The following is a 25385-nucleotide window of genomic DNA, read 5'->3' on the forward strand; positions in this document are numbered from 1 at the left end:
TATATACAGTATGAACACATAGACACTGTTCAATGGTTTATATACAGTATGAACACATAGACACTGTTCAATGGTTTACATACAGTATGAACACATAGACACTGTTCAATGGTTTACATACAGTATGAACACAAAGACACTGTTCAATGGTTTACATACAGTATGAACACATAGACACTGTTCAATGGTTTACATACAGTATGAACACATAGACACTGTTCAATGGTTTATATACAGTATGAACACATAGACACTGTTCAATGGTTTATATACAGTATGAACACATAGACACTGTTCAATGGTTTACATACAGTATGAACACATAGACACTGTTCAATGGTTTACATACAGTATGAACACATAGACACTGTTCAATGGTTTATATACAGTATGAACACAAAGACACTGTTCAATGGTTTACATACAGTATGAACACAAAGACACTGTTCAATGGTTTACATACAGTATGAACACATAGACACTGTTCAATGCTTTACATACAGTATGAACACATAGACACTGTTCAATGGTTTATATACAGTATGAACACATAGACACTGTTCAATGGTTTATATACAGTATGAACACATAGACACTGTTCAATGGTTTACATACAGTATGAACACATAGACACTGTTCAATGGTTTATATACAGTATGAACACATAGACACTGTTCAATGGTTTATATACAGTATGAACACATAGACACTGTTCAATGGTTTATATACAGTATGAACACATAGACACTGTTCAATGCTTTACATACAGTATGAACACATAGACACTGTTCAATGGTTTATATACAGTATGAACACATAGACACTGTTCAATGGTTTACATACAGTATGAACACATAGACACTGTTCAATGGTTTACATACAGTATGAACACATAGACACTGTTCAATGGTTTATATACAGTATGAACACATAGACACTGTTCAATGGTTTATATACAGTATGAACACAAAGACACTGTTCAATGGTTTACATACAGTATGAACACATAGACACTGTTCAATGGTTTACATACAGTATGAACACATAGACACTGTTCAATGGTTTATATACAGTATGAACACATAGACACTGTTCAATGGTTTACATACAGTATGAACACATAGACACTGTTCAATGGTTTATATACAGTATGAACACATAGACACTGTTCAATGGTTTATATACAGTATGAACACATAGACACTGTTCAATGGTTTATATACAGTATGAACACATAGACACTGTTCAATGGTTTACATACAGTATGAACACATAGACACTGTTCAATGGTTTACATACAGTATGAACACATAGACACTGTTCAATGGTTTATATACAGTATGAACACAAAGACACTGTTCAATGGTTTACATACAGTATGAACACAAAGACACTGTTCAATGGTTTACATACAGTATGAACACATAGACACTGTTCAATGCTTTACATACAGTATGAACACATAGACACTGTTCAATGGTTTATATACAGTATGAACACATAGACACTGTTCAATGGTTTATATACAGTATGAACACATAGACACTGTTCAATGGTTTACATACAGTATGAACACATAGACACTGTTCAATGGTTTATATACAGTATGAACACATAGACACTGTTCAATGGTTTATATACAGTATGAACACATAGACACTGTTCAATGGTTTATATACAGTATGAACACATAGACACTGTTCAATGCTTTACATACAGTATGAACACATAGACACTGTTCAATGGTTTACATACAGTATGAACACATAGACACTGTTCAATGGTTTATATACAGTATGAACACATAGACACTGTTCAATGGTTTATATACAGTATGAACACAAAGACACTGTTCAATGGTTTACATACAGTATGAACACATAGACACTGTTCAATGGTTTACATACAGTATGAACACATAGACACTGTTCAATGGTTTATATACAGTATGAACACATAGACACTGTTCAATGGTTTATATACAGTATGAACACATAGACACTGTTCAATGGTTTACATACAGTATGAACACATAGACACTGTTCAATGGTTTACATACAGTATGAACACATAGACACTGTTCAATGGTTTACATACAGTATGAACACATAGACACTGTTCAATGGTTTACATACAGTATGAACACATAGACACTGTTCAATGGTTTATATACAGTATGAACACATAGACACTGTTCAATGGTTTATATACAGTATGAACACATAGACACTGTTCAATGGTTTACATACAGTATGAACACAAAGACACTGTTCAATGGTTTATATACAGTATGAACACATAGACACTGTTCAATGGTTTACATACAGTATGAACACATAGACACTGTTCAATGGTTTATATACAGTATGAACACATAGACACTGTTCAATGGTTTATATACAGTATGAACACATAGACACTGTTCAATGGTTTACATACAGTATGAACACATAGACACTGTTCAATGGTTTATATACAGTATGAACACATAGACACTGTTCAATGGTTTACATACAGTATGAACACATAGACACTGTTCAATGGTTTATATACAGTATGAACACATAGACACTGTTCAATGGTTTATATACAGTATGAACACAAAGACACTGTTCAATGGTTTATATACAGTATGAACACATAGACACTGTTCAATGGTTTATATACAGTATGAACACATAGACACTGTTCAATGGTTTACATACAGTATGAACACATAGACACTGTTCAATGGTTTACATACAGTATGAACACATAGACACTGTTCAATGGTTTACATACAGTATGAACACATAGACACTGTTCAATGGTTTACATACAGTATGAACACATAGACACTGTTCAATGGTTTACATACAGTATGAACACATAGACACTGTTCTATGGTTTATATACAGTATGAACACATAGACACTGTTCAATGGTTTATATACAGTATGAACACAAAGACACTGTTCAATGGTTTACATACAGTATGAACACATAGACACTGTTCAATGGTTTATATACAGTATGAACACATAGACACTGTTCAATGGTTTATATACAGTATGAACACATAGACACTGTTCAATGGTTTACATACAGTATGAACACATAGACACTGTTCAATGGTTTACATACAGTATGAACACATAGACACTGTTCAATGGTTTACATACAGTATGAACACATAGACACTGTTCAATGGTTTACATACAGTATGAACACATAGACACTGTTCAATGGTTTATATACAGTATGAACACATAGACACTGTTCAATGGTTTATATACAGTATGAACACAAAGACACTGTTCAATGGTTTATATACAGTATGAACACATAGACACTGTTCAATGGTTTACATACAGTATGAACACATAGACACTGTTCAATGGTTTACATACAGTATGAACACATAGACACTGTTCAATGGTTTATATACAGTATGAACACATAGACACTGTTCAATGGTTTATATACAGTATGAACACAAAGACACTGTTCAATGGTTTATATACAGTATGAACACATAGACACTGTTCAATGGTTTACATACAGTATGAACACATAGACACTGTTCAATGGTTTATATACAGTATGAACACAAAGACACTGTTCAATGGTTTATATACAGTATGAACACATAGACACTGTTCAATGGTTTATATACAGTATGAACACATAGACACTGTTCAATGGTTTATATACAGTATGAACACATAGACACTGTTCAATGGTTTACATACAGTATGAACACATAGACACTGTTCAATGGTTTACATACAGTATGAACACATAGACACTGTTCTATGGTTTATATACAGTATGAACACATAGACACTGTTCAATGGTTTACATACAGTATGAACACATAGACACTGTTCAATGGTTTATATACAGTATGAACACATAGACACTGTTCAATGGTTTATATACAGTATGAACACATAGACACTGTTCAATGGTTTACATACAGTATGAACACATAGACACTGTTCAATGGTTTACATACAGTATGAACACATAGACACTGTTCAATGGTTTATATACAGTATGAACACATAGACACTGTTCAATGGTTTACATACAGTATGAACACATAGACACTGTTCAATGGTTTATATACAGTATGAACACAAAGACACTGTTCAATGGTTTACATACAGTATGAACACATAGACACTGTTCAATGGTTTATATACAGTATGAACACATAGACACTGTTCAATGGTTTATATACAGTATGAACACATAGACACTGTTCAATGGTTTACATACAGTATGAACACATAGACACTGTTCAATGGTTTACATACAGTATGAACACATAGACACTGTTCAATGGTTTACATACAGTATGAACACATAGACACTGTTCAATGGTTTATATACAGTATGAACACATAGACACTGTTCAATGGTTTACATACAGTATGAACACATAGACACTGTTCAATGGTTTATATACAGTATGAACACATAGACACTGTTCAATGGTTTATATACAGTATGAACACATAGACACTGTTCAATGGTTTACATACAGTATGAACACATAGACACTGTTCAATGGTTTATATACAGTATGAACACATAGACACTGTTCAATGGTTTATATACAGTATGAACACATAGACACTGTTCAATGGTTTACATACAGTATGAACACATAGACACTGTTCAATGGTTTATATACAGTATGAACACATAGACACTGTTCAATGGTTTACATACAGTATGAACACATAGACACTGTTCAATGGTTTACATACAGTATGAACACATAGACACTGTTCAATGGTTTACATACAGTATGAACACATAGACACTGTTCAATGGTTTACATACAGTATGAACACATAGACACTGTTCAATGGTTTACATACAGTATGAACACATAGACACTGTTCAATGGTTTACATACAGTATGAACACAAAGACACTGTTCAATGGTTTATATACAGTATGAACACATAGACACTGTTCAATGGTTTACATACAGTATGAACACATAGACACTGTTCAATGGTTTATATACAGTATGAACACATAGACACTGTTCAATGGTTTATATACAGTATGAACACATAGACACTGTTCAATGGTTTACATACAGTATGAACACATAGACACTGTTCAATGGTTTATATACAGTATGAACACATAGACACTGTTCAATGGTTTATATACAGTATGAACACATAGACACTGTTCAATGGTTTACATACAGTATGAACACAAAGACACTGTTCAATGGTTTACATACAGTATGAACACATAGACACTGTTCAATGGTTTACATACAGTATGAACACATAGACACTGTTCAATGGTTTATATACAGTATGAACACATAGACACTGTTCAATGGTTTATATACAGTATGAACACAAAGACACTGTTCAATGGTTTATATACAGTATGAACACATAGACACTGTTCAATGGTTTACATACAGTATGAACACATAGACACTGTTCAATGGTTTACATACAGTATGAACACATAGACACTGTTCAATGGTTTATATACAGTATGAACACATAGACACTGTTCAATGGTTTATATACAGTATGAACACATAGACACTGTTCAATGGTTTATATACAGTATGAACACATAGACACTGTTCAATGGTTTACATACAGTATGAACACATAGACACTGTTCAATGGTTTACATACAGTATGAACACATAGACACTGTTCAATGGTTTACATACAGTATGAACACATAGACACTGTTCAATGGTTTACATACAGTATGAACACATAGACACTGTTCAATGGTTTACATACAGTATGAACACATAGACACTGTTCAATGGTTTATATACAGTATGAACACATAGACACTGTTCAATGGTTTATATACAGTATGAACACATAGACACTGTTCAATGCTTTACATACAGTATGAACACATAGACACTGTTCAATGGTTTATATACAGTATGAACACATAGACACTGTTCAATGGTTTACATACAGTATGAACACATAGACACTGTTCAATGGTTTACATACAGTATGAACACATAGACACTGTTCAATGGTTTACATACAGTATGAACACATAGACACTGTTCAATGGTTTACATACAGTATGAACACATAGACACTGTTCAATGGTTTACATACAGTATGAACACAAAGACACTGTTCAATGGTTTACATACAGTATGAACACATAGACACTGTTCAATGGTTTACATACAGTATGAACACATAGACACTGTTCAATGGTTTACATACAGTATGAACACATAGACACTGTTCAATGGTTTATATACAGTATGAACACATAGACACTGTTCAATGGTTTATATACAGTATGAACACATAGACACTGTTCAATGGTTTACATACAGTATGAACACAAAGACACTGTTCAATGGTTTACATACAGTATGAACACATAGACACTGTTCTATGGTTTATATACAGTATGAACACATAGACACTGTTCAATGGTTTACATACAGTATGAACACATAGACACTGTTCAATGGTTTATATACAGTATGAACACATAGACACTGTTCAATGGTTTACATACAGTATGAACACATAGACACTGTTCAATGGTTTACATACAGTATGAACACATAGACACTGTTCAATGGTTTACATACAGTATGAACACATAGACACTGTTCAATGGTTTACATACAGTATGAACACATAGACACTGTTCAATGGTTTACATACAGTATGAACACAAAGACACTGTTCAATGGTTTACATACAGTATGAACACAAAGACACTGTTCAATGGTTTACATACAGTATGAACACAAAGACACTGTTCAATGGTTTACATACAGTATGAACACAAAGACACTGTTCAATGGTTTATATACAGTATGAACACATAGACACTGTTCAATGGTTTACATACAGTATGAACACATAGACACTGTTCAATGGTTTACATACAGTATGAACACATAGACACTGTTCAATGGTTTACATACAGTATGAACACATAGACACTGTTCAATGGTTTATATACAGTATGAACACATAGACACTGTTCAATGGTTTACATACAGTATGAACACATAGACACTGTTCAATGGTTTATATACAGTATGAACACATAGACACTGTTCAATGGTTTACATACAGTATGAACACATAGACACTGTTCAATGGTTTATATACAGTATGAACACATAGACACTGTTCAATGGTTTACATACAGTATGAACACATAGACACTGTTCAATGGTTTATATACAGTATGAACACATAGACACTGTTCAATGGTTTACATACAGTATGAACACATAGACACTGTTCAATGGTTTATATACAGTATGAACACATAGACACTGTTCAATGGTTTATATACAGTATGAACACATAGACACTGTTCAATGGTTTATATACAGTATGAACACATAGACACTGTTCAATGGTTTATATACAGTATGAACACATAGACACTGTTCAATGGTTTACATACAGTATGAACACATAGACACTGTTCAATGGTTTATATACAGTATGAACACATAGACACTGTTCAATGGTTTATATACAGTATGAACACATAGACACTGTTCAATGGTTTACATACAGTATGAACACATAGACACTGTTCAATGGTTTACATACAGTATGAACACATAGACACTGTTCAATGGTTTATATACAGTATGAACACATAGACACTGTTCAATGGTTTATATACAGTATGAACACATAGACACTGTTCAATGGTTTACATACAGTATGAACACATAGACACTGTTCAATGGTTTACATACAGTATGAACACATAGACACTGTTCTATGGTTTATATACAGTATGAACACATAGACACTGTTCAATGGTTTACATACAGTATGAACACATAGACACTGTTCAATGGTTTATATACAGTATGAACACATAGACACTGTTCAATGGTTTATATACAGTATGAACACATAGACACTGTTCAATGGTTTACATACAGTATGAACACATAGACACTGTTCAATGGTTTACATACAGTATGAACACATAGACACTGTTCAATGGTTTATATACAGTATGAACACATAGACACTGTTCAATGGTTTACATACAGTATGAACACATAGACACTGTTCAATGGTTTATATACAGTATGAACACAAAGACACTGTTCAATGGTTTACATACAGTATGAACACATAGACACTGTTCAATGGTTTATATACAGTATGAACACATAGACACTGTTCAATGGTTTATATACAGTATGAACACATAGACACTGTTCAATGGTTTACATACAGTATGAACACATAGACACTGTTCAATGGTTTACATACAGTATGAACACATAGACACTGTTCAATGGTTTACATACAGTATGAACACATAGACACTGTTCAATGGTTTATATACAGTATGAACACATAGACACTGTTCAATGGTTTACATACAGTATGAACACATAGACACTGTTCAATGGTTTATATACAGTATGAACACATAGACACTGTTCAATGGTTTATATACAGTATGAACACATAGACACTGTTCAATGGTTTATATACAGTATGAACACAAAGACACTGTTCAATGGTTTACATACAGTATGAACACATAGACACTGTTCAATGGTTTACATACAGTATGAACACATAGACACTGTTCAATGGTTTACATACAGTATGAACACATAGACACTGTTCAATGGTTTATATACAGTATGAACACATAGACACTGTTCAATGGTTTATATACAGTATGAACACATAGACACTGTTCAATGGTTTACATACAGTATGAACACATAGACACTGTTCAATGGTTTACATACAGTATGAACACATAGACACTGTTCAATGGTTTACATACAGTATGAACACATAGACACTGTTCAATGGTTTACATACAGTATGAACACATAGACACTGTTCAATGGTTTACATACAGTATGAACACATAGACACTGTTCAATGGTTTACATACAGTATGAACACAAAGACACTGTTCAATGGTTTATATACAGTATGAACACATAGACACTGTTCAATGGTTTACATACAGTATGAACACATAGACACTGTTCAATGGTTTATATACAGTATGAACACATAGACACTGTTCAATGGTTTATATACAGTATGAACACATAGACACTGTTCAATGGTTTACATACAGTATGAACACATAGACACTGTTCAATGGTTTATATACAGTATGAACACATAGACACTGTTCAATGGTTTATATACAGTATGAACACATAGACACTGTTCAATGGTTTACATACAGTATGAACACAAAGACACTGTTCAATGGTTTACATACAGTATGAACACATAGACACTGTTCAATGGTTTACATACAGTATGAACACAAAGACACTGTTCAATGGTTTACATACAGTATGAACACAAAGACACTGTTCAATGGTTTACATACAGTATGAACACATAGACACTGTTCAATGGTTTACATACAGTATGAACACAAAGACACTGTTCAATGGTTTACATACAGTATGAACACAAAGACACTGTTCAATGGTTTATATACAGTATGAACACATAGACACTGTTCAATGGTTTACATACAGTATGAACACATAGACACTGTTCAATGGTTTATATACAGTATGAACACATAGACACTGTTCAATGGTTTATATACAGTATGAACACAAAGACACTGTTCAATGGTTTATATACAGTATGAACACATAGACACTGTTCAATGGTTTACATACAGTATGAACACATAGACACTGTTCAATGGTTTACATACAGTATGAACACATAGACACTGTTCAATGGTTTATATACAGTATGAACACATAGACACTGTTCAATGGTTTATATACAGTATGAACACATAGACACTGTTCAATGGTTTATATACAGTATGAACACATAGACACTGTTCAATGGTTTACATACAGTATGAACACATAGACACTGTTCAATGGTTTACATACAGTATGAACACATAGACACTGTTCAATGGTTTACATACTGTATGAACACATAGACACTGTTCAATGGTTTACATACAGTATGAACACATAGACACTGTTCAATGGTTTACATACAGTATGAACACATAGACACTGTTCAATGGTTTATATACAGTATGAACACATAGACACTGTTCAATGGTTTATATACAGTATGAACACATAGACACTGTTCAATGCTTTACATACAGTATGAACACATAGACACTGTTCAATGGTTTATATACAGTATGAACACATAGACACTGTTCAATGGTTTACATACAGTATGAACACATAGACACTGTTCAATGGTTTACATACAGTATGAACACATAGACACTGTTCAATGGTTTACATACAGTATGAACACATAGACACTGTTCAATGGTTTACATACAGTATGAACACATAGACACTGTTCAATGGTTTACATACAGTATGAACACAAAGACACTGTTCAATGGTTTACATACAGTATGAACACATAGACACTGTTCAATGGTTTACATACAGTATGAACACATAGACACTGTTCAATGGTTTACATACAGTATGAACACATAGACACTGTTCAATGGTTTATATACAGTATGAACACATAGACACTGTTCAATGGTTTATATACAGTATGAACACATAGACACTGTTCAATGGTTTACATACAGTATGAACACATAGACACTGTTCAATGGTTTATATACAGTATGAACACATAGACACTGTTCAATGGTTTACATACAGTATGAACACAAAGACACTGTTCAATGGTTTACATACAGTATGAACACATAGACACTGTTCTATGGTTTATATACAGTATGAACACATAGACACTGTTCAATGGTTTACATACAGTATGAACACATAGACACTGTTCAATGGTTTACATACAGTATGAACACATAGACACTGTTCAATGGTTTATATACAGTATGAACACATAGACACTGTTCAATGGTTTACATACAGTATGAACACATAGACACTGTTCAATGGTTTACATACAGTATGAACACATAGACACTGTTCAATGGTTTACATACAGTATGAACACATAGACACTGTTCAATGGTTTACATACAGTATGAACACATAGACACTGTTCAATGGTTTACATACAGTATGAACACAAAGACACTGTTCAATGGTTTACATACAGTATGAACACAAAGACACTGTTCAATGGTTTACATACAGTATGAACACAAAGACACTGTTCAATGGTTTACATACAGTATGAACACAAAGACACTGTTCAATGGTTTATATACAGTATGAACACATAGACACTGTTCAATGGTTTACATACAGTATGAACACATAGACACTGTTCAATGGTTTACATACAGTATGAACACATAGACACTGTTCAATGGTTTACATACAGTATGAACACATAGACACTGTTCAATGGTTTATATACAGTATGAACACATAGACACTGTTCAATGGTTTACATACAGTATGAACACATAGACACTGTTCAATGGTTTATATACAGTATGAACACATAGACACTGTTCAATGGTTTACATACAGTATGAACACATAGACACTGTTCAATGGTTTATATACAGTATGAACACATAGACACTGTTCAATGGTTTACATACAGTATGAACACATAGACACTGTTCAATGGTTTATATACAGTATGAACACATAGACACTGTTCAATGGTTTATATACAGTATGAACACATAGACACTGTTCAATGGTTTATATACAGTATGAACACATAGACACTGTTCAATGGTTTATATACAGTATGAACACATAGACACTGTTCAATGGTTTACATACAGTATGAACACATAGACACTGTTCAATGGTTTATATACAGTATGAACACATAGACACTGTTCAATGGTTTATATACAGTATGAACACATAGACACTGTTCAATGGTTTACATACAGTATGAACACATAGACACTGTTCAATGGTTTACATACAGTATGAACACATAGACACTGTTCAATGGTTTACATACAGTATGAACACATAGACACTGTTCAATGGTTTATATACAGTATGAACACATAGACACTGTTCAATGGTTTACATACAGTATGAACACATAGACACTGTTCAATGGTTTACATACAGTATGAACACATAGACACTGTTCAATGGTTTACATACAGAACGCCTCCTTTTCTCTTTTTGCCCCTTCATCTGTTCTTACCCTTTACCCCTCACTCTCTCCAGCTCTCCTCCCCCCTACCCCCCTACCCCCCCCCCCCTGCCTCCCTTTGGAGATTAATTTCACACTCCATTATCAGTGTGACTCCCTGCAGACACATGCTCACAGACGGAACCACACTAATAGACTCCACAGCCCATTCCAATGAGCTCCCCCACCGCGGAGCCGCACACTGCAATCAATACAAACACATGTGCACACGCACACACAGTTACACACACACACACACGTGCAAGCACACACACACACACACACACACACACACACGTATGTGAACATTACTATGCATCTACAGGACAGAAAGGTAAATGAGTCTATAGTTGATGTAAATGTCAACAACGGTCACACTTAGCCTCCCACCACGGCCAACCAAATGTAGGCACACACACACACACACACACACACACACACACACACACACACACACACACACACACACACACACACACACACACACACACACACACACACACACACACACACACACACACACACACTTGACGTTTGGAGAAATCTCATCTAGAATGAAAAGCTTGAAGGCCACTGCCAGTTACTTAACGGAGTTAAAAGTCAATGATTTTTCAATAAGTCTTCACCCAAGGCTCATTTCTGTCAGTGGAATTGCCATTGTGAGTGTGTGTGATGTTCACTACCGTGTGCCTTATTCCTCCTGCTTATTCCACCATGTGCCTTATTCCTCCTGCTTATTCCACCCTGTGCCTTATTCCTCCTGCTTATTCCACCATGTGCCTTATTCCTCCTGCTTATTCCACCCTGTGCCTTATTCCTCCTGCTTATTCCACCCTGTGCCTTATTCCTCCTGCTTATTCCACCATGTGCCTTATTCCTCCTGCCGTTATAGCACAGTCTAGAGAGAGGCTGCTGGCTGCTCAATGGAAAGAAGGTAATTCATAGTAATTGTAGGTATAATCTTGTCATGTACCTTAGAGCCTGTACGTACATGTTTTTTGAGGCATGTTCCGTAGACTTACTAGACTACGCTGGAGTATAATTGGCCGTTTACACGTCAGTAAAGCCTGATTTGTGTGTGAGCTTGTAGATCTGCTATTTTTTGAAAAATCATGAAAATGTGTGCAAATCTTTGAATATATATTTTCTAAAGCAAACATTTGTAACTCAAATCTTTGCTTCTGGGGGATTCTACAAATGTCTTCTAAATCCTAACAGTCTTTTTTAAACTTGTGTTGCTATAAAATCAGTGTTTCTCAAACTTTTTCATGTCAAGGGCCCCCAAAATGACATGTATTTGGCCTCAGACCCCCATCTCAAATGTTTTGTTCCAGGGACCCCCAGAAGCAAAGATGTAAAGAGTTAAAAATGTGTGTGTATATATATATATATATATATATATATATATATATATATATATATATATATATATATATATATATATATATATATACAAAGATTTGCACAAATGCACAGCGTCTTGCAACAACAAATAAATCAAGCCTCCCCTAAAAGACACTTATTCGTGGGAAAAACCCTTCAACTCCAATCTTGATTCCCGTCCTCCGCCGTCCACAACTGAAAACCATCTATCAGTCCAACGCCAGAGACGTCTCAATATGTCACTTTTGTCACACCACGTGTCACCCTTTTCCCAGAATAATGACGGGACATCACTCCAAGGTGACTAACAGGAGATGAAGTGGTGTTGGGATGAGTAATTATCACGCCCGTTCTGTGACTGATGGCGTTTCTATTTATAGGTAAATAAGGTTCAACACATTAACCCATTCAGACCAGGACCATCTGTGTCATTTTTTGATTTCTAGATTTCTTTGGCTATTCAAAAATAGCAGATCTACTATTTTACTATACCATCGGCAATTTTTTGAAAAAATCTTTGAATATATATTTAAAGCGAACATTTGTAACTCAAATCATTGTTTCTGCATGGGGGGGGATTCTACAAAAGTCTTCTAAATCCTACAGTTTTTTGAAAAACGTATGTTTCTATATTAGTGGTTCTCAAGGACCCCCAAAACGTATATGTATTTGGCCGCGGACCTCCATCTCAAAATGATTTGTTCCAGGGACCCCCTAGAAGCAAAGACTTGAGACATTTGAGACGGCATTTTCACGATTTATTTTCAAAAATAGCAGATCTACAAGCTCATGAGATGGTAGATATGCTATTTTTGAATAGCCCAAAGAAATGTTAAAATGACACACAGATGCGTTCCCGGGTTCAGTGTGTTAGTTAGCTGGCTTGACTACACACACACCGCCCCGTCTATACCACTACCTCAGTAACCTTGGTCCCGTCGGCCCCAAAACCCTGATGAGAAGAACGTTCCATTACATACGTGACGCTCTCTTCATCAATGGGCTGTCAGCGCGTCCCATGCTCAGATAGATGGCAGAGTCAGAAGGTCACTTCACAGAGGGGGGGGGGGGGGGCGCGGAAACGGATTAACCCATTAAGACCTGAGGCAATTCTTAAAAATGTTTTCTAAATCCTAACAGTTTTTTGAAAAAAAAAAATCACGATTTTTCAAAAATAGCAGATCTACAAGCTCATAGCGCGGCACTCGGTGCCGCGCTATGAGCTTGTAGATCTGCTATTTTTGAATAGCCCAAAGAAACCTAAAGTGACACGGATGCGTTCCAGGTCTTAATGGGTTAAACGAAAGACGAGAAAAAGAGAGGGTGAGGTTAACGACAAGATGAAGAAAACAAAGGAGAAGAAGAAGAAGAAGAGGGGGGTGGGGTGGGGGGTTGGAGGGAGATGACGAAGAAATGAAGAAAAAGAAAAGAGAAAGTAGCTTATTCAGCTTGAAGGGGGAGAGGCATGCGGTCGTCCTTCGTTAGCCGTGTGGAGAGGAAGGCGACGCACGCAAGGCGAAGTTTTGTCACATTGTTTAATCCGTTGAGACCGGGAACGCAATATTACTGTCATTTTACATTTTTAGCTATAACCCATTATTTTATACTGTGGGCTATTCAAAAATAGCAGATCTACAAGCTCGCGAGTGCCGCGCTACGAGCTTGTAGATCTGCTATTTCTTTTTGGAAAAAAAGTGATTTTTTTTTTAATATACTGTATGTGTTTTTTAAAGCGAACATTTTTAACTCAAATCTTTGCTTCTGGGGAGATTCTACAAATGTCTTCTACATTCTAACAGTTTTTTTTTAAACAAATGTTTTATGTTGCTATAATATCAGTGCTTCTCAAAACTTTTTCATGTCAAGGACCGCCAGAATGTAATGTATTTGTCTGCGGACCCCCCCCCCCCCCCATCTCAAAATATTTTGTTCAAGGGACCCCCCCCCCCCAAAAAAAAGCAAAGATTGAGTTACAAATGTTCCCTTTAAGCAATATATATATTCAAATACTTGCTTAAATTAATGTTCAAGATTTTTTTTCTAAATAGCAGATCTACAAGCTCATGTCGCAGCACTCGAGCTTGTAGATCTGCTATTTTTGAATAGCCCAAAGAAATCTAAAATACTGACATAGATGTGTTCCCCGGTCTCAAAGGGTTAAAAGCATTCCGCCATTAAAAGTAGACGTCAGCTTGGCAGACACACAAACCTATCAGTGTTCAGTCAGATGGGACTGTGGTCCACAATCTATTGTAATTCCTGTTGTGCTATCCCTGCTAATACTGTCTGAGTGTGTGTGTGTGTGTGTGTGTGTGTGTGTGTGTGTGTGTGTGTGTGTGTGTGTGTGTGTGTGTGTGTGTGTGTGTGTGTGTGTGTGTGTGTGTGTGTGTACGTGCGTGCAGGGATTGATTGGTAATAAAAAAGAGGGGGGGGGGTTTCTTAACCACTTAAGCCCTATACACACATTGTCTCTTTTATCGGAAATAGCAGATTTACAAGCTCCCCATGCGCGATGCATCACCACACGCTTTGAGCTTGTAGATTGTCTACTTTCACTATTGTCTAAATAAATAAAAAATGTGATTGTTAGGTGTTTTGTTTTCTGTTATTTATTGTTATTTTCCCGAACATAGGGATGCCGGGGATTAATGTGGTTATCATTTTGTATTCTCTATATTTCCCAAAATGAAATATATGTATTTAATTCAGTCTGATCCAGGAGCAGAGATACGTCTATCCCCATCAGTGATGAAAAAATGTATGCAGTACCAATGTGATGTGAAAAGCAGATGCATGGATCATCCACTCCCTAGTGTAACAGGGTTGTTATTGTGTAGCCTGGGATCAATACCATGTTCAGGTTTCTGATCCGGTCGGGAGCAGAAATAACTTCTCATCATCAGTAAAATAAATAACTTCTCATCATCAGTCGCGTCATCAGGCGGCCGGAAGTTGGAACCAAGGGTGCCGTATCACCCCAAATAATTCCCCACGATCAAGGGCATCCTCATTTTAGGGCCTCTACCCAATGAAACCCTTGATACGGCGTAGTGTAGCTTATAGGAATAGTTTGTTTAGTATATCCATCTTTTATTCCAACTCATAGTGAATGGCCAGACTACACTAGCAGTTATCCTCCATTCAGCATTTAAATGAGGAAACTAACAGGAGGAACCAGAACAAAGCGGTGTCAAAAAAACAGAACCAGCAACCTAGACCGGATCACACGGGCATGTTTGGAACGAACGAGAGGTTATCCACTCTCAGCGAATTCAACCCTGTGACAGCATGAGAGACAGAGACCAAGAGAGAGAGAGAGTCTCAGAGAGAGAACTAAAACACAATATGAGATACAAAGACCTTACAAAGAGACAAAAAGACTATCTGAAGAGATAGGAGAGAGTATCTGAGGAGAGAGAGAGAGAGAGAGATAATAGCAGACACTTGTATTTAGTATTTAGTTTGCAGTCATCAGTCCTCTCCTCCGTACAGTTGTTCCAGAAAACAAACGAGCCCTGGCTTTTGTAATTACATCCTGGTGCGATGGACAGAAGAGAGACAAAACGGGAACGCCATCCCCGCCAAATGAACTGTCATAACACACGCTGCGAGGGGGCGGCCAAACGCACACCATGAGTTATCACTGGTAAACAAACATCAGCGCAAACAGACGCACCCATGCATGTTACACCAAGCACTCTGTGTATACACACTCATATCTGTGTGTGTGTGTGTGTGTGTGTGTGTGTGTGTGTCTGTGTCTGTGTCTGTGTGTGTGTGTGTGTGTGTGTGTGTGGGTGTGGGTGTGTGTGTGTGTGTGTGTGTGTGTGTGTGTGTGTGTGTGTGTGTGTGTGCACGTGTGCAATACCTTCCTGTCCACGCAGGCCACCGATCGCCCGGCCATGCGGTTGGCCACGTCTCGGTGCTCGTTGATCTCGTCGCTCAGCAGATCTTCAAAGCGTCCGTTACGGAACTTGAACAGCTTGTCGGTGTACGTGGCCCGGCCTTAAACCAAGGAGACAGGCGGGGGTTCAGAGAGGTGTGAGGAAACGTAAAGTGGAGGAGGAGGAGGAGAGAGGGAGAACGAAGCGGAACAGTTTGTCAGGTTACACTACGGCTGAAAGGTGTGTGAAGTGAAAGAGATAGATGTGAGTTTTTTGGTGTGAAAGTGATGGCTCTGAGGAGCGCTTAGTTTTGGTGGGTGTATATACAGTAACACCTCTGACATTGATTAATAGCACAGCATAGGAGCGTATCTCTTATCTCATGAAGACGCGGACGAGATAAGCTTTATATTTTTGGCTATCGATTCTCCCTCTCTGCTTTGTCTCTTTGTGACTAACAGAAGGGCATAACCCCTGTGTAGCTGGGCTTCTTTTTATGGGTATATAATGTGTGTTTATAGATATTCATGGATGCAATGCATGTGCATATTTTTGCAAGAATCTAACCCACTAGTCCCGTGGAATATATGAAAATAGGAAACAACTAGACCATACCCGGTCAACACATCCGTGGGGGGATATGCACACATGATCTGGCAACCTGGTAGGCAGTTCGTCCCATAGCTCGCGGGGTCATCCCACAGCTGGGCAGCCCCGTAACCATGGCGACATTCTTTTACACTAAAACGCTAATAAGAAGCTGAGACTTGGCTTCACAGTTAAGTTCAGATGGTAATGGTCAATGGCTGTGTGCAAAATCAGAGCAATTGGTCCAGCCAGTGAGGAGAACCGGGTAGCTTCACCTCCACTACAAACGCACAGAGGTTACTAGAATTATTGTAGGATAGTAGGATAGGATAGCCAACCCGCAAATAGGCTATTTGGGGGTCCTTGGTGGGGATAACAATGGGGGGATAACAATTCATCTAGAATCGATTAACTACCGTTAGGAATTTAGTTGATTAAAGTTATTTTCAATTAATTGAAAAAAATATGATTTTTTTTTGTAAAACTTTTTTTTTTTGGGGGGGGGGGAGCTATTGAAAGTTAAATTCCATCATATTCAAGGGCTTTTGGCGAGAAATGAGACAGACTCCATAGAGCCCTGCAGAGGGGAGGTGTGTGTGTCCAGCTGATGCTCGTTGATGCTCGTTAATGTTATATACATCAAAGGCAATTATGTTTCTGCAGTCATTTTCGGTTTCTGATAAGAATTTTCCTTTTGGTCCAAAAAAAAAACGCTGCTTATCAATTAATTGGTTAATCGATCGATAAGGTTATCAATTATCAAATTAATGGATAATTTGCATCCCTAGTCCTTGGCATGGAAAGGTTTGGGAACCCCTGAACTAGACACTAGTGTCTCTCATCTGGATGTAGAAATAAATACCAGAGAACCCCTGAACTAGTATAAATAAATACCAGAGAACCCCTGAACTAGTATAAATAAATACCAGAGAACCCCTGAACTAGTATAAATAAATACCAGAGAAGGCGTTGTTGGTGTTGAGGATATAGATCTCCTCCCGGCCGTCTCCGTCGATGTCACAGGCTGTCACTCCGATGGCGTTGCCCTGGCGATCTCTCAGGGCGTAGAACGGGGAGCTGCGGTTGTCCACGGCGATGTTAACCAGCTTCCTTTTCTCCTTGTCGTACTTCAGTACCAGGTTAGGGCCGTTGTAGCTGCAGAGAGGAGGGGGGGGGGGGACAGCTGTTAGAATTACAATGTGAGACACTCTCTCTCTCTTGTGGTACTTTAAGTACATTTTGATACCAATACTTTTGTGCTTTCACAGAGTAAAGTTTGAACACCAGAGATTTACTTGTAACAGAGTCTCTCTCTATAAATTCCTTTTAACAGGTTGTTCATGAAAGTCCTTGCGGTCTTGTTTCCAATGAGAACCTGTGAGCAATTAGGGGTTAAGAGTCTTGCTCAGGGACAAATTTCATTTCATCGACACATATGCTGGCCTGGCCGGGAATCGAACCTGCAGCAACCAGGGCCTCTGGCTCCTTAGGCGGGCTCCCTAACCACTCAGCTATGGCCCCTCCCTCTCTCTCTCTCTCTCTCTCTCTCTCTCTCTCTCTCTCTCTCTCTCTCTCTCTCTCTCTCTCTCTCTCTCTCTCTCTCTCTCTCTCTCTCTCTCTCTCTCTCTCTCTCTCTCTCTCTCTCTCTCTCTCTCTCTCTCTCTCTATGCAAATGATTGCGACACTGAGACACCATTGGCGGTGTGTGTGTGTGGGCAGGGTTCTTAAAAGCACCTTTAAAAGACACTGAGACAAACAGTGTGTGGGCAGGGTTTTTAAAAGGGTTTTTAAAAGCGCCACCAAAGCGTTATAACCAGACCTCCTAATGAGCAAACACATAAAGCAACCTGAAACAACCACCACGGAATTGCATTTCACTTTCCCTTCATTGAGGAGAACATTATGTATCCAATAGGTGGTTAATGTGAATAATGCCAAAAGGCAGAGGCTATCAATAAGAGCTTTTCACTGTCGGGGGGAGGGGGGGGGGGAGTCTACCCGCTCAGCTGAGGCCGTCTGGGGAATTGGAAGGTCGCTGGTTCAACCCTCAACTCCCCCATAGTCTGTGTTGAAGTGTCCCTGAGCAAGACACTGATTAGCCCCTAACTGCTCCCTGGGGGCCGTGTTAAACGCCATTCACTGTCTCCTAATGGTTAGGATGTGTGAATGCAGAGGACATCAACACATCACACCCCAACAACAACTAAAGGGGAAACGATAGTTATATTCAGGAGTGATGTCTCACCAGCACATCCTACTGTTAAGTATTATAAAGTATTGTATATCTGACTTGGGGATTTATAGTTACAAGGATACTGTATCCAGCAGAGTTCTCAAATTCTGCCCGAACCCGAGCCAACGTTTTCAAGTCGGACCGGGCCCAAAATCTATGCTAATAAATTAGAAGGAAAAAAAGAAGAAAAAAATATATTACCCCCCAAACATACATTTCAACCTGCCCCTAACGGCCTTACAGTAAGGCCGACGGAAATGTCAGTGGATGTGTTGGATGTGTTGGATGTGTTGGATGCAACTCAAAGTGACCTTTACTCATGTATCTAGTTTGTCGCGGTCCGACCTTCCTAGCCCATGTTATTAAAGAAAAACGGGCGACAATGGCCAAAACTCAAACAAAAATCGGCGATCTAAAATCAGCGAAAGTGTCCGTTTTCAAGATGTTTTGTCCATTATCTCTGAAACAGACGGTCCAATCTGCTCTGTTCATAGCTTGTTGGATGCGTGACTTTGAGGACATTAAGTACATAATGACATCTTTTCGGGTTTTTGGGCCTAAAAGTATGGTAATTGTCTCGGGCCGGCCCAGTAGGGCCCAGTTAGGGCCGGGCCTTAATTTTCAGGCTCGTTGAGAACTCTAATACAGCCTAATCTTGTAATTAGACGAAGTGACATAAGAAGACAAAATCATATTTCTGGTTTAACACTGCAAGTGACTTGCATAAACATGAAATAATTTGGTTTCTATCACCATGTGTAGCTATGAGCTACAGTATATGATCTGTAAGTGGAGCTGCATCTCTGCTAGAATATAATGACGCATTAAAGGTAGGGTAAGTGATTTACTTTGGTTAAAATAAGTGTTAAATAGCTCTATATTCTGATAGTAATCATTGCTATAGAGTGTTTGTTCAGTAAAATGAGTCTCTATGTCTCTCCAGCTCTTTATTAACTCACTGAGTGCCATTAACGTGTTTCACGTGTTTTTAGCGCTATGGCTCAACGTGCCATTAACGTGTTTGACGTGTTTTTGAAAAATTAGCATAAAAATGAAAAAACTTTTTTTTTTTTTTTTGAAAAACATGTTCAGAACCCAAGATATCATCATCTGAAGGTGTGCAGCTCCATCCACTCCTTGTTTAACTTAGAACTAAAAAAGGCTGTATCTCGCTTCCTAAGCACTTTTTGTTTTCTGTGAAAAAAACTCTGGCACTTTTCAGAATCAATTCTGAAATAATTCTGGCAATCCTGGCACTCAATGAGTTAAACAGATAATACATTTTCAGTGCTCTCTCCTGACTGGCTTAAATGTTGTCACCTACCTGAAAATGTACTATATTGTGTTTACTAAAGAGCTGGAGAGACCCCTGTGACCCAACAAACGCTCTGTAGCAATGATTACCATCAGAATATAGTACTTTAACCTTTTTAACAACAAAAAAAATAATTACCCAAAAATATCACTTACCCTACCTTTAAGCTCCTTTGGGGTTTATTTGGCCTTACTGGTACATCATGTTTTGATTATTTTATTTGTTTGTATCTTACGTACTGTTTATGTACTGCTTATGTACTGTTCTATCTTCTCTTCCTTTTTCCACGTGTTTTTAATCATGTGAAAATAAACTTAACTAAACAAATTAAAGGTAGAATAAAAAGTAGAACCGCAGTGACCCATCCATCCCACTCCAGACATAATGAGGCTGCATAGATTTAACTCTACATTTTTGCCACACACTTTCCAACGAGAATAAAGAGCCAAGGACAAGGCATAGTAACACTAACTCATCACTGTAAAATGGCCTCTCTACCGCACTGAAACATCCATTTATGTCTAATAGGCCAGATTGGATGGTATGAGGTCTAACTAACGGTGTCCTATATGGGATACATGCTAAATAGGACATCTTGTCTAAAATGACATTATCAAAGATGGTTATTTTCTTCAATCTATATTCTGTTAAGATGCATTCATGCTTCACTGGACAGACATGTCCTGCAGGCCCTGCCAAGACACTCTCATTGATGGAGCTTCTTCCTCCATCCAATCACATCCATTCTCATCAGCTGACTGAGCCTGGGGGTACCTGTACCCTCGCCTGTCTCCTTTCCTAGTCTTTTGTCTTTTTCTAAGAGACTTTAGCTCACAAAATGACAGCGCTCCATTTCCAGTTTTTGGGGAGAGATCACTCTGCAGTTATCTAATTGTTATAATTGCACGTGAACTTTACTTACTGTATGTGTGTGTCAAATACTCAGCAAGACATACAGTAGGGGCTGTGACACATTTTTCTAAAGATTTTCTGACATTTTCACCATAAAAGAAAGTTAAGAAATTATCCGCAACATTTTCAAAATCTTCAAAAATAACAACATGTCGTCGCATCGACAGTAAGGTCAGTGATGGAACAAGTACTCAATTTGTTTAGTTAAGTAAAAGTATCAATACTGCAGTGTAGAAATACTCTGTTACAAGTAACTTGAGTAAAAGTACAAAAGTATTGGTATCAAAATGTACTTAAAGTACCAAAAGTAGACCGTACTCATTATGCAGAATGGCCCATTTCACATGTTTTCAAATGGATAAAATGTATTAAAAAATCTTGAAAATAGCAGATCTACAAGTAATCTTGTAAGCTTGTAGATCTGCTATTTTCAAATAGCCAAAATGTATATAGGGTAAAACTAACCCTAAACCCATATGAAGTGGTTAATGTATGTTTGGTAATAATAATCAAAATCTACAAAGTAACTAGTAACTCAAGTTTTCAAATAACTGTAGTGGAGTTAAAGTATATTTGCCTCTGAGATGTAGTGGAGTAGAAGTACAAGTATTGAAAATTGGAAATACTCCAGTTAAGTAAAAGTACCTCAAAATTGTACTTAACACTTGGGGTGCCAGAGGTTTATTTAAAAAATGCACGTTGAGTGCCAGGATTTTTAACCATTTTTTAGGAGCCGAGATACAGGCTTTTGAAGTCATAAGTTGACCAGGAAGTGGATTGGAGTCTAAATCTTCGGAAAATGATATCTCCTGGTGCTGTGAAGGAAAAAAAAAAATTATACGGTTTTGGCACTCCATGGTTGTATTCCCAAAACCGTATATACGGTTTTGGCACTCAATGTGTTAAGTACAGTACTTAAGGAAATGTACTTTCCACCACTGAGTAAGATATGATCTCACCCGGCCACAAATATCTCCAGGTCTCCGTCTCCGTCCACGTCAGTGACGGCCATGCCGTAGTTGAGCTGGGTGGGGTTGTTCTCGTAGTCCAGGGGCAGGACGCTCTGCGTCACGGCAGAGAACATGGGCTCTGAGCGCTGGGCAGGGCAGAGGGTGGGCAGGAGGAGGATACCCAGACACCACAACATCCTGACCTGCAAGAGACAAAGTACACAGCACAGCTCTTTAACCCCATTTAATGGCATTTCTATCTCTGGGACCCCAATATACATTGTAAAATCAATGTTAATGGAACTCTGAGAGTGTACAAATGGCACCCGTTAGGGTCCATTTGGTTCCATTTGTACACTCAGAGTTACAGACCCATAAGGGTCTATTTGGTTCCTAATTATCCATCATTTAGCTGGGGACCCCCTGGAACTCCCTCAAGGACCCCTGAGGATCCCCGGACCCCACTTTGAGAAACAATGCTTTGCACCAAGCTGACATTAGAGCTGTGGCAATACGGGCAAAATCATATATCACAATATTTTTTTACTAAATACCTCAATATCGATATTGTGGGGATGATAATTGTGGTTAAATAATAGTAGATTGCTACAACAGTCCGGTAATTTGAGAGTTACATACTTTACTGTAATGCAGCCCTTAAAACCAAGGAAAGACGATTATGCCTTATCACCATTTTACAGTATCCAAAATCCTACATAGACGATATCGTCACATGTCATGATATGGATATATTATTGATAAATTACCCTACAAACTATGTGTCAGAAATGATTTGTCCTATTCTTTACGGCCGAGAAAAAGTAGCAGCAAATTCATGTCAAATGAACAACAGAGAACTTTCTGAGACGCAACAGTACTGGTACAGTACTAAACTAAGCCAACCACACACACACACTCCACACGCACGGCCACACACACACACACACACACACACACACACACACACACACACACACACACACACACACACACACACACACACACACACACACACACACACACACACACACACACACACACACACACACACACACACACACAGCCAGCCAGCCAGCCAGCCAGCCAGCCAGCCAGCCAGCCAGCACAGTTCATCAACTCTAAAACACATCTGTTAAGCTGACATACACATCTGTCCCCGTCAATGAGGCGAACTTTAATCAAACCACATCAGCACAAAATTCAAGCTTGAATCCTCTGTTCTCACAAGCTGTCGTTGACTCTAATGACGCTAATTATCCGAACTGAACAGTGAACTGAAGACCCAGAGGAACTGAACAGTGAACTGAAGACCCAGAGGAACTGAACAGTGAACTGAAGACCCAGAGGAACTGAACAGTAAACTGTAGACCCAGAGGAACTGAACAGTGAACTGAAGACCCAGAGGAACTGAACAGTGAACTGAAGACCCAGAGGAACTGAACAGTGAACTGAAGACCCAGAGGAACTGAACAGTGAACTGAAGGCCCAGAGGAACTGAACAGTGAACTGAAGACCCAGAGGAACTGAACAGTGAACTGAAGGCCCAGAGGAACTGAACAGTGAACTGAAGGCCCAGAGGAACTGAACAGTGAACTGAAGACCCAGAGGAACTGAACAGTGAACTGAAGACCCAGAGGAACTGAACAGTGAACTGAAGACCCAGAGGAACTGAAGAGTGAACTGAAGACCCAGAGGAACTGAACAGTGAACTGAAGACCCAGAGGAACTGAACAGTGAACTGAAGACACAGAGGAACTGAACAGTGAACTGAAGACCCAGAGGAACTGAACAGTGAACTGAAGACACAGAGGAACTGAACAGTGAACTGAAGACCCAGAGGAACTGAACAGTGAACTGAAGACCCAGAGGAACTGAACAGTGAACTGTAGACCCAGAGGAACTGAACAGTGAACTGAAGACCCAGAGGAACTGAACAGTGAACTGAAGGCCCAGAGGAACTGAACAGTGAACTGAAGGCCCAGAGGAACTGAACAGTGA

At 38.0% G+C, this 25385-nt stretch overlaps 1 protein-coding gene across 1 annotated transcript in view; it reads right to left on the reverse strand.

The window, feature by feature from the left end:
• Positions 1-25385, reverse strand: part of LOC311058957 (cartilage acidic protein 1-like) — an 83481-nt gene that overhangs the window by 52212 nt on the left and 5884 nt on the right. The window contains exons 2-4 of the mRNA XM_084076516.1: positions 23397-23590; positions 18936-19132; positions 17374-17510 (exon numbers count right to left, since the gene is read on the reverse strand). Of these exons, the coding sequence (XP_083932642.1) occupies positions 17374-17510; positions 18936-19132; positions 23397-23590 (528 nt within the window). The remainder of the gene's footprint in view (positions 1-17373; positions 17511-18935; positions 19133-23396; positions 23591-25385) is intronic.

Source organism: Gymnoscopelus microlampas (genome assembly GCF_963454915.1).
Source record: "Gymnoscopelus microlampas genome assembly, chromosome: 13".
Taxonomy (NCBI): domain Eukaryota; kingdom Metazoa; phylum Chordata; class Actinopteri; order Myctophiformes; family Myctophidae; genus Gymnoscopelus; species Gymnoscopelus microlampas.